Here is a 12106-nt window from a genome sequence, read left to right as displayed (position 1 = left end):
TTCAAGATGAAACACAGACCTAATGCTGAAGAAATGTGGTCTTCTTGCAATACAGATTTTTGCAGAGTAAATGATTTTTGAACTATGACTCCAAACCACTATGATTATTTCTAAACTACCATAGTTTGTAAAAACAAATGAGATCTAGGAGCAGCTTGGCTGAAGGCTGCCGCTGCCTTCACTGGGCAGGTACCAGTTGAATCCATCAATTCCTAGAGTGGCTCATGGTGGGTCTGGAATAGCTTGTTTTATAAAATGTACATTTTGTTTTATTCAGGTTATACTGGAGAGCTTTGCCAGTCCAAGATTGATTACTGCATCCTAGACCCATGCAGAAATGGAGCAACATGCATTTCCAGTCTCAGTGGATTCACCTGCCAGTGTCCAGAAGGTAATTAGTATTTATTACTCCAGAAAGAACTTTTGTTGTTCATTTTAAATCATAAACTAATTTGATCAGCCTTATACTTTGTTTCTGCAAAACTCTATGCAAGAGAACTTCCTGTTTTGTTTGATTTATAAAACAAGCGTAGAAGATAGTCCCCTTTTTTAGCTCTATGCTAGCATAGCTTGAAAATTATTTGAATATTAGACATAATCTAGGACTTTCTGTGATGTTATTTATACATAGAAAATGAATAGCTATAATAAAATAGAATCTCTAATGGTGACAATTAAGATTTCTATTTTGTTTGGTTTTTGATATGAGTTTACATTTAAAAATTCAACATAAAGTTCACCTGCTTCTGTTTTTAAATCAACTTCATAATGTCTTAGAAAATTCAAGTCACCTGAAAAACCACATCTTTAGGGCTACTTTTATTTTAAAAAGCAGTTTTACTGCTGACATAGTTTTACCTGAAGAAGCAGGCAGATAATCACAGCTATCAAGCTGGTGTTCACGAAATTATTTTCTGATTTGAGGAAGTTTTGTTCCCATTTCTGCTTGCAGGGATGTTATGGAAGGGATTACTTTAAATCATTGATGTTGTAAGAATAACATGACATTAAATTGTTTTATAGAACCAGCATGTAAGCTTCTGATCCACAGAAGCTTACACAGACAACTACATAGAGTCGCATCCTCTGCAGAGATTAGATGTAGAGCCTGAGAGCCTAAGGAAGCATCTCTGTGTTCACAATTACCTTAGACTACCTAAGGCTGAGAGACAGGGGGAGGGCAGTGGTCCAGGAGAGTGTTGGTAAGAGGCCACTGGCTTCCCAGATAACCGAAGCGCTTGGGCTGTCCAGGAGCTGCCCCTGTGATCGGCAGTACCTCATAATCGAATATTTTGGAGAAGTGAACATCAACTAAAGAAGGGCAGGTTCTTGTCTTCCTGCTCACTTGGGCAGAGCAGGGGCTGGGATGGGTGCCAGGGTGAGATGGCTGTGGCCCACCCAGCCGTCCCTCTCTCTCTCTGTGTGCTGGTGATGAGTTAAATGTGTTTGGCAAGCCCTGCTCTTCACCCTCTCCTTCTTTTGCAATGCAGGCTCAGCTCCCTTAAACAAACGCAAAACCTTGGAAACGTTGCTGAAGGCTGATGACTGAGCAAGCAGCACCAGTCTTCGCTCACATAGAGCACTTTGCAGTTCTTAAAGCTCTGTCACACCCTCGGTTAGTCAGTCGCCACCTAACTCTGATTGAAGGCCTTGCCGTTTAGTGTTTAGTCAAGGGCAGCCTGCAGGGTCGTCCTGGGACCAAATGGAATTTTTGTGAAAGTGCTTTAAGAACTCCAACATGCTTTCCTATTATTGCTGGGATTGTTACCTGAAAGTTACAATCAGGCCTCTGGAAGTTCAGATGGGGGTAATTTGCACAAAATCACACTGGTAATAAACAATGGCCCTTGAACTAAAAACTAGGAATTTTGCTTGCACTCGTACTATAATTTCCTAGTTGTTAATGATTTGCTGAGCACTTCATGTATACCAGGCACTGTGCTAGGAGCTAGGATATAATGCTAAGGAAGGCTGAGATGGCCCCTCCAATAGTGCACACACAGATAAGTATGTAATTACATGCAGGAATAGGTGCCTTGAAGATGCACAGAAGGGATCTGCCTGGGCTTGGAGAGCTGGGAGAGACTCCCATGTACAAAGACCCTAGGAGAGGAGAGGGAGGAGATGGTGCAGTTGAGGGCATGACTGAGCTAAGAGGATGAGAAGAATCATGGTGACAGCAGGTAGAAGCAGGCAGGGCAAGGCTTGCAGGGCTGGGTGAGCCCCACAAGGCCTTTCATCTTCATCCTAGAGGGGAGGGAATCGGAGGGGGAAGTTTGAAGGCCATTTCCACTATTACCAGCTTTGTTCCATGGGCATGTGATTTTATACCTCCCTGCATCTTGGTGTTTTTAATCTGTAAAATGGAGTGATGATTGTGTCTGTGTCCTGGGATCAGTGTAAGGATTAAATGAGTTGAGACAGATAAAGTGCCTAGCACAGTGCCTGGCTAAGTGCTGAATTCATAGTAGCTATTTCATCACTATTGTTTTCATGATAATGATTACTATTAAACCATTGATAAGCAGGGAAATTTGAACTTTTCATTCTGGAACAATGTCGAACATAAATTAGAGAGAGACAAGAGTGGGAATAAGGAGAAAAGTTTGGGGACTGTTGTAGAAGTCCAAGAAATAGATGTTGGCTGCTAGGAATGGAAGGGTGGAATTTGAAAAAGAGAGAGGCAGATGGATTTGGAAGAACTTTGGAAAGAAAATGGGGGAGGCCTGAGAAGGAGCAAGGTGGTGGGAGGTGACGGAGGGTGAGGCAGCGAGTCTGGGGCTTTGCAGTGGGTTGTGCCGTTCATGGAGAAACAGAAAAATGAAGTGTTCTATGTTGGAACCCTTGTGAAGAGACCCTTGTGATAGTCAAGTGGAGATGTCAGCTAGGCTGTGGCTCTATGAATCTGGAAGAAGCCTGGTCTCATCTAAACACAGAGACATTGGCCTTTAGGTAGTAATGTAAATCCTGGATGCTGATCTAGGAACCCTTCTCCTTTATCTGGTGGCACACCAGCCCCTCCATGCTGCCTAGATAAAGCCTAGAGAGAATGCAAGGCTCTGGAATTGACAAGATGAAGATGAATTTTCCATTACAAAGACTTTTATTCAAAGGTTTATCTTCGTTGAAGACTGAGCAGGGAAAAGCAGGCTTTCATTAGAGTTTAGAAAAATTTGCTGGATTGTGTGGCAGCCTCTTAGCAGAAGCTCATACATGGTGACTGGCATTTTTTAAGCTGCCTTTCCCACCGGCCTATCCTTACAGTGCTTGCTTTTGTGTGTTGGCAGTAACTCATATTTATAGAACACTTTGCACTTTAAAAAGAGCCTGTGTCACCAGGTGTGGTGGCTTATGCCTGTAATCCCAGCACTCTGGGAGGCCAAGGTGGGCGGATCACTGCAGGGCAGGAGTACAAGACCAGCCTGGCCAACATAGCAAAACCCTATCTCTAGTAAAAATACAAAATTTAGCCAGGTGTGGTGGCATGCACCTGTAATCCCAGCTACTCGGGAGGCTAAGGCACAAGAACTGCTTCAACCCAGGAGGCAGAAGTTGCAGTGAGCCGAGATTGTGCCACTGTACTCCAGCCTGGGTGACAGAGCAAGATCCTGTCTCAAAAAGAAAATAAAAAATAAAAAGAGCCTGTGTCTCCAGGATGTTTCTCACATCAGACATGCTGAGAGCAAGTCTGAGCAGAGCCTCAAATTCAGAGAATGTCCTGGGGTTCAGAGCTAGCCCTGACCCTTGCCTGCCTCCTTTTCCATTTCTCCATTGTAGGTTTTTGTTGATTCTCTCTGCCCTGCTTCTCTGTGTTATTCTTTGAGGAAAGGAAGTGTATTTTATTCATCTTGTTTCCCACACCTAATTCCGACACCTTTCCTATGAGTTGTGTTTTATGTTAGCAGGAGGGATTAATATTTGGTAAATAATTTAATAATAGAAGTCAACACTTAGATATCACTCACTATGTCTACTAGCTAATTTGACTCTCACAACAATGAGAATCAAATTAATATTGTGTGCTAGGAAGCACACACTGTTACTATTTCCATTTAACAGATTGGAAAACTGAGGCACAAGAGGATCAATAACTTGCCTGAGGTCACATAGCCAGAAATGGAAACTCAACCCAGAAATTGGCTCTAGTGCTCCCAACTACTGTCCTATACCATCTCGGAATATGTTCTTTAAAAGAAATCCCATTATATTTTTAAAGATTATCTTTGTAACCATAATCATAAGTAAAATGCATGCAAAGAAAACTTCTAAATGTCTCTGCTGTTTACTTTCTTAAATCTGGAAAAAGTGAGAAGTTATTATTTTTGGTAAGCAAGTCAAATCCTTTTATAACAATTCCTTCCAGGCTGGAAAGCTGTTAAAACGGGATTTTCCCTCTGGATAGAGCTCTCGACAGCACACATCCGCATCCTTTCTCTTTTCCCCCCTTTTCATCTCCATTTTGTTTCCTTCAAGGACCTTTTTCCATCTGACCTGGGTAGGCCCGTAGAGGTTGAGCATCCTTCCTGGGTGCTGTCTGTGTGACTCCTGCTCCTTCCCAAAGTTCCAAATCAGGCAGCCCGAGAGCCAGCTGCAGTCACCTTCACAGCTGCGCTCCTTCAGGACACGTCTGCCTTTCTACACTGAGATTTTTATCCTTCATCAACAGGTTCTGTATTTCTCCTGAATTTCTACTTAGCTTTTACTAGATTTATATTGGGAAAGTGTAGCTTCAGATTCTGGTTACGGTGGGGATGATAAGAAATAAAAGTGAAATATCATGAATGTTTTCTAATATCCACCTAATTGAATGATAACAGCAACGACAAAGATAAGCACTTAGAACCTGGCATTACTGCTTAATAATTTATTGTCTTCGTATTTGGTTTAGAACTTTGAAATCCTTAAGTTTTAAACTAAATGCATTTTAATTCTGAAGACGTCTAATTATATACACTTAGGATTACTGCATATTGGTATTTAAATATGCATATTTCAATATATGAATATATTTAGATACATGTATAAATACAGTCTGAATACTACTCTCTAGCCATTATCAGTATCTTAATTCCATCTCCCCTCCACTGGGAATTTGAAGTAGAATACCCATAAATTAATAAAGAATAAAAAGAAATCAATAGTGATGAAAGCCTCCAGCAATAAAGGACATCCATTGGCTCTGCAGCATGACCATCCCCTTCTGGAGAGCACACCTGGTCAAACAGAACCACCTTCCTGGCACCTACCTATTACAGAAGGCATATGGCAATCAGAGACCAAAGTGAGAATATGGGGCTTTATGCACTATTTTGAAAACATATCATTTTATCCAATGCATTTTAAAAACATTAAAGGTATTTTCTCACCCTATTCCTATGGATAGGATTATGGAATACATAGATTTTGTATGAACTGCTCTTGCACTGTAATTACAAAGTCAAGTATTACAACGAGGGAGAGGACTCACATCTTCCAGTCCTATGACTATTAGAATGCAGTGTTGGATTTTGCTGTCAGACATCAAAGATAGCAAGGATGGAGAGTTGGTGTCTTTCTCTGGCCTGGAGGTCAGTAGATTTGGGTCTAGGCCCCGTGACGAGGCAGTAGAGTGGAGTGGTTATGCATGTGGTTTGGGGTCACACTGCTTAGGTTTGAAATCCAGACCTACCTCTTTTGACAAGGTCTTGGCTTCTTTGAGGCTCATTTTTTAATTTATAAAATGGAGTAACATTAGTATACATTTTTAAAGTAAGTGTGAAGGATGGAGAAAGCCCTTAGCACTGTGCTTTGCAAATAGTAGGTGCTGAGTAAATGTTAGCTATTATGATGATTGTTATTAATTAGTCATCTAACCTTGGAGAAGTCACATAATTTTATCTCTTCCACCCTTTGTTTCCTTGAGTAAAAAGGACGAAGGTTGACTACTACCTTTAAGGGACCCTATCCTTTAAAGTCTTTAATTCAAATATATCAGTTTAAAAGCTACTTGCTGAGTCAATAAATCCATCATGTTTCAAGTCATGTTTACATAGAAAAGCTTCATAACCTCTAAGTGACTCTAGGGAATGCCTGGGGTCTGAATCTTTATGTTGGCCCAAAGGTCCTGTAGGTTAAATTCCACTGCAACAAACTCCAAGCATTTACAAAACTTTTTTTTTTTTTTTTTTTTTCATTTTATAGCCTTGGGTAACCTAGCTATATAAATCCTTTTGTTGAACTCAAATTTCAGTGGTAATGCTTTTCATCTTAAAGGGATTTGCAGGCAATAGCAACACATGTCATAAAAGTTATCTCTCAGATAATGTGTATTGTTCAAAAACTGGGCATGTTACCCAGTCAGGATTTAAGAGTGATACAGTTTTGGGATTTAGTTTTTTTTTTTTTTTTTTTCCAGCACCCTAACATGTATGATCTTGGTGAAAGCACTCTCTTAGGACCATGTGAAACTCCATGTATTTACATAAGAAACGTGCAACATACCCTCATAAAATTAACAGTCCTGAATAAAATGCTGTTCTTGTTCTTTCAAAATTTGGCATTATTCCTAAATCACCACTTCATTTAGGAATCATAGCAGCTGAGATCCTTGGAGTAGTATATAGTTTCACCTTTTAGAATCAAAGCAGGGTATTAAGATCTATTAAGTGTGAGTAAAATTTTATCTTATTTTATTTTATGTTTGAAATAGCGTTTCGCCCTTGTTGCCCAGGCTGGAGTCCAATGGCACGGTCTTGGCTCACTGTAACCTCTGCTTCCCAGATTCAAGTGATTCTCCTGCTTCAGCCTCCCGAGTAGCTGGCATTACAGGCACCCATCACCACACCTGGCTAATTTTTGTATTTTTAGTAGAGACGGGGTTTCACCATGTTGGCCAGGCTGGTCTCGAACTCCTGACCTCAGGTGATCTGCCCGCCTCGGCCTCCCAAAGTACGGGGATTACAGGCATGAGCCACTGCGCCAGTCCAAAATTTTATTTTTGTGTTTGGCACGCAACTCATTAATTTTACTTTACAACTGAATTATTATTATTATTATTTTTTGCATAGCACAGTTTCTCTGAGATTGTTTGAATAAAAATGCAGCAAGGAATTTTAGTTGCCCGCTTTTTTTCATCAGCACTGGGGAAAATGGCTGCACTAACTTTCAGTGAATGACCAGGACCCTCTTTCCACTTTAGCTTTCTTTCCCTTTGAAAATGGTTCTGACACCCACTTTAGTGCTGACAGAGGGCAGTCAGAAGTTACAGTTTGATGAATGAATGAATGAATACTTAAATCATACCTTGATGGTTTTCTTCTAAAAAAGAGATGGGATATACCTAAGGGATAAACATAAATTTTGATTTCTAAAGGTGTGTGTCCAGATCTGCACGTGACAATTATTTAGCATTCTTACAGCATTTTAGTTTTAAAACTTCAGGCATAGGTCTTGAACTTCAACGATGGTTTCTTTCTTATGCTTCACAGTAATAACAACAGCATCGGCAATACCTATGACAGTACTGATGCCGTCTGCCATTTGTTGAGTGCCTCCTATATGTTAAGCACTGTGCTTGGCACTTTGACATTATTATTATTATTATTATTATTACTTGAGATGGAGTCTCACTCTGTCCACCCAGACTGGAGTGCAGTGGCATGATCTCGGCTCACTGCAACCTCTGCCTCCCGGGTTCAAGGGATTCTCCTGCCTCCGCCTTCTGAGTAGGTGGGATTACAGGCACCCACCACCATGCCCAGCTATTTTTTATATTTTTAGTAGAGACGGGATTTCGCCATGTTGGCCAAGCTGGTCTCGAACTCCTGACCCCAGGTGATCTGCCCTCCTGGGCCTGCCAAAGTGCTGGGATTACAGGCATGAGCCACCATGCCCGGCCAGCACTTTGACATTATTATTCAGCATAACTTAGCAGTTAGCAGCTGAGGCTCAAGTAGACTTTGCTGAGTTTGAACCTGTTTGATTACTTACTCCCTGGTGACCTTGAACAATTTACTTAAATTCTCGATGCCTCATTTTCCCCATCTATCGAGTGAGGGTAGCATTAGTGCCCACCTAAAGGGGTCGTTATAAGGATTAACGGAGCTGTGAATATGCAGTGCTTAGACCAGTACCTCACAGAGAATAAGTAATTAATAAATGTCACCATTTAATCCGCACAACAGCTGTACAAGATAGGTATGATTATGCCATTTGACAGATAATTCCTGAGACTCTAAACAGGTTTGTTTGATCCTGAAGTTCATGTTCTTTCTGCTGCACCAATTCCTCCCTGATCCAGTTTTACTTCACATGGTAGCTATTTGGATATACACCTGCTGTCCCTCATGGGGCTCCGGACTCGTTGAGGACAGGGATGCTAAACATTTCTGTATCCCTTAAAGCATCTGGCATGTAGAAACAAACGAGACATTTGTTGAATGAATGAATGAGTAGATATCTCAAAACCGTTCTGACAATAACATTTTATATATGAGGAAACTCCCCATATCACAAAGATGCATTAACCAATGTTCACTGAAGTAAATGTGCGAATCTCACAGGCTAGACTCATTGCAAACTCATGACGCCCGCGGGGTGCAGGAGCTCTCATCTCATCTGGTTACTTCCAGTGCCCAGTTTAGGGGTGGTGTAGGGGTCATCCAGAGACTCCGGGGGAGTTCATATTCAGAACTGGAGCCCCTTCTTTGGCTGTCTCTCTGCCCAGAAGCCTCCCTCACTCCTCGTGATGTGCCTTCTCCAGGCTTCTTCTGTAACTACCCAGTGGGTTCACCTTGCCTGTTGCCTAGACAGAGCTGATTTATCAAGACAGGGGAATTGCAATGGAGAAAGAGTAATTCACGCAGAGCTGGCTGTGCAGGAGACAGGAGTTTTATTATTACTCAATTCAGTATCCCTGATATTTCGGGGATCAGAGTTTTTAAAGATAATTTGGTGGGTAGGGGCTTGGGAAGTGGGTAGTGCCGAATGGCCAGGTTGGAGATGGAATCATAGGGGGTCGAAGTGAGTTTTTCTTGCTGCCTTCTGCTCCTGGGTGGCATGGCAGAACTGATTGAGCCAGATTACCTGTCTGGGTGGTGTCAGCTGATCCATCAAGTGTAGGGGCTGCAGAATATCTCAAGCACTGATGTTAGGTTTTACAATAGTGATGTTATCCCCAAGAGCAACTTGGGGAGGTTCAGACTCTTGGAGCCAGAGGCTGCATGACCCCCTAAACTGTAATTTCTAATCTTGTAGCTAATTTGTTAATCCTGCAAAGGCAGACTGGTTCCCTAAGCAAGAAAGGGGTCTTTTTGGGAAAGGGCTATTAGCAATTTTATTTCAGAGTCAAACCATGAACTGAATTCCTTCCTATAGCTTGGCCTATGTCCAGGAATGAACAAGGACGGCTTAAAGGTTAGAAGCAAGGTGGAGTTGGTTAGGTCTGATTTCTTTCGCTGTCATAATTTCCTCAGTTATAATTTTGCAAAGGCGGTTTCCCTTCCTGGGTCCCTCTGCACTGAAACGGCAGGTTCAGTGCTGTCGTCTTATCTCCCTGTGACACTGTCATGGCTGTGGCAGCCGGCCGTGTGAATCCCCCGAATATGAAACTGACCTCATGCTGGCTGCTGCCTCTGTATTTTGACTCCCTTCCAAAACCTACCTGCTTTGGTTCACTTTTCAGAGCCTTGAGGAAGTTTTTTGCTTTTTATTTTTATTTTTTTTCTTGTCAGATTTAACAGCTGTTTTGTAGGAGGATCTGTTTATTAAAAGCTAACTTCTCTATGCTAAACGCAAAACATTCATATTATATCATGGTTCTTAAATGCAACAAAGATGCTTTACGATAGAAATATAAATACCCTAGTAGTAAATATAATTTTCATTTTTACTTGTAGCAGAATTATCTCCTTACACATACCCCTCTTTAGACCACAACAATGGGGGAAGCTAAAGTGAAATTTTTGTTTTTCACTTGGACCAAAATATCATGTGATACAGTCCTGGCCCTTCTTCTGAACTATTCGGGTCCAGGCTCTGACTCTGACCACCTTAAGGCAGGGGACATACAGAGAGACCCAGGCCCAAGCTAACATTGAACAGACAGAAGACTGGGAAAGTGGAAGACTGTTTTGTTAATTGCTTTATCATATATTATTTTTGGTTAAATAAACCCTTCTTTGACTCTGTTTTTCCAACCTAATTTCATCTCCTGTGACCTGATATCGTAATGATAAAAGGCAGCTGAAGATAGATACTGACGCCTCTCCTCAGTTAATTTAGCCCATTTTTTAAGACATTTTCCCACTGCTCTTCTTTAAAACTGGCCTAATTACATTTAATTATAATTTCTATGAAGAAGTTGTCATGTTTAGAGTTCCTTCCTCACTTTCTACTCCCAAATAGCCTACCCTTAGCAATGCCCTTGGCCGCTGTGACCCAGGACACTCACAAGGGACTTTGTGTTCACTACTGGCCACCGTCATTGCATTTGACCAGGGTCCTCTTTTCCGTGACAGTCCATGACTTGACACAGCACTTTAAGTCATTTTCGTGATTTTTTTCCTCTGATGACCAAATATATTTATGCTCAAATGTGCTCAAAGGAAAAACAGTGCCTCGAATTCCAACCCCAAGAGAAAAATCACTTTACATTTTAGGTGAACATCTTTGAGGTCACTTTATTAATGCCCTTTTTAGAAAACCAGAATCAGATCTGACTGTGTATTCGCTTTTGTAATGAGTGTCTTTAACTTTAACTGAACAACTTGCTCTAAATGTTCTCTATTGTTAATTATTATTCTAAAGAATTATTAGTGATTGCTTTTATCATATGGATATGGCATTATTTATTTAATAAAACACTTAATTCACATACTATTTATTGATTACCTACCTTGTAGCAGTTATTGTGTTAATCACAAGGGATTCAGCAGTGAGTGAGACATATGTGGCTTCGGCCTCATGGGTCTTATGGAATAGTGGCCCCGAGAGACAGCATGGACAGTATGATCAGGGATGTGACAGGGCTCCTCTGGGTTTATCAAGTGGTAGAGTCTTAAGAGGGACCACTCACCTAGACTGAGGGCTGGAGGGAGAGTCAGGAAGTGTTCCAAGGGAAATGACGTTCAAACACACTTGAAGGCTAAGTAGTAACCCAAAGAATGAGTAGGGCTGCAGGCAGAGGAAAGACTCTTTCAGGAAGAGAGAAAAGCAGGGGGAGGTTAGGGAGGGAGAGAGAGACAGAGAAATCTGAGGAACAAAATGCAGTTCAGCAGAGCCATACTGCAGAATGTGATGGACAGAAGAGAGAAGGCTAGAGAGAGAAGTAGGAGTCGGCTCAGGTAGACCTTTAAGCAGTGGGCTAAGTGGATTGCACATGGCCCAAGAGTATGGACAAGGGCACCATAAATGGGTTTAGCAGGAGAGGAGAAGAATTTTAGCATTCGGAAGAAATTACTGTGTCTAGGGGGGAAGAATGGATCCAGGGAGGACAAGAATTAGAGAAACTTGTTAGGAGCCTGTTACAGTACTTTAGATGAGATTTAATGGTGAATGCATTACAGAGGTGACAATGGAGATAGAGAGAAGTGGACAGATTTGGCTATAAGAGGACAAGGAGAAGGCCAGGGAGAAGACACACCAGCTTTTGACAAGTTTTACACAACTTGATATACGGGGGTGCTATTGGGAGCTGAGCGTTTTTGATGGGGAGGATGAGAAAAGTGATCCCTCTAAAATGCAGATGACATGTTTTCATTCCCTGCCTTTTGAATCTCTGCTGATTTCTCATCCAAAGTGTTGTCTGGGGCCAACATATCCCTGGCTACCTCTCCAATCTAATTTCTTCTTTTATTTTTTGCTTTTTGAATTTTAATGTACATACAAATCACTAAGTGATCTTGTTTAAATGCATATTCTGATTCAGCAGGTATGGGATGGGGGCTGAGATTCTGTTTGTTTTTTATTTTTTTTAAATGTTATTTTAAGTTCCAGGATACATGTGTAGGATGTGTGGGTTTGTTACATAGGTAAATGTGTGCCATGGCGATTTGCTGCACCTATCAACCCATCACCTAGGTATTAAGCCTTGTGTGCATTAGCTATTTATCCTGATGCTTTCCCTCCC

The 12106-nt window shown here is 41.4% G+C and overlaps 1 protein-coding gene across 2 annotated transcripts in view; it reads left to right on the top strand.

The window, feature by feature from the left end:
* The window catches only part of DNER (delta/notch like EGF repeat containing), a 365099-nt gene that overhangs the window by 242888 nt on the left and 110105 nt on the right, over nt 1–12106 (top strand). For both annotated transcript variants that reach the window (XM_024243941.2, XM_054549923.2), the window contains exon 7: nt 278–391. In XM_024243941.2, the coding sequence (XP_024099709.2) occupies nt 278–391 (114 nt within the window). The remainder of the gene's footprint in view (nt 1–277; nt 392–12106) is intronic.

The sequence above is a fragment of the Pongo abelii genome, chromosome 11 (assembly GCF_028885655.2).
Source record: "Pongo abelii isolate AG06213 chromosome 11, NHGRI_mPonAbe1-v2.0_pri, whole genome shotgun sequence".
Classification (NCBI taxonomy): Eukaryota; Metazoa; Chordata; class Mammalia; order Primates; family Hominidae; genus Pongo; species Pongo abelii.
This window is presented reverse-complemented; position numbering and strand designations above follow the sequence as displayed.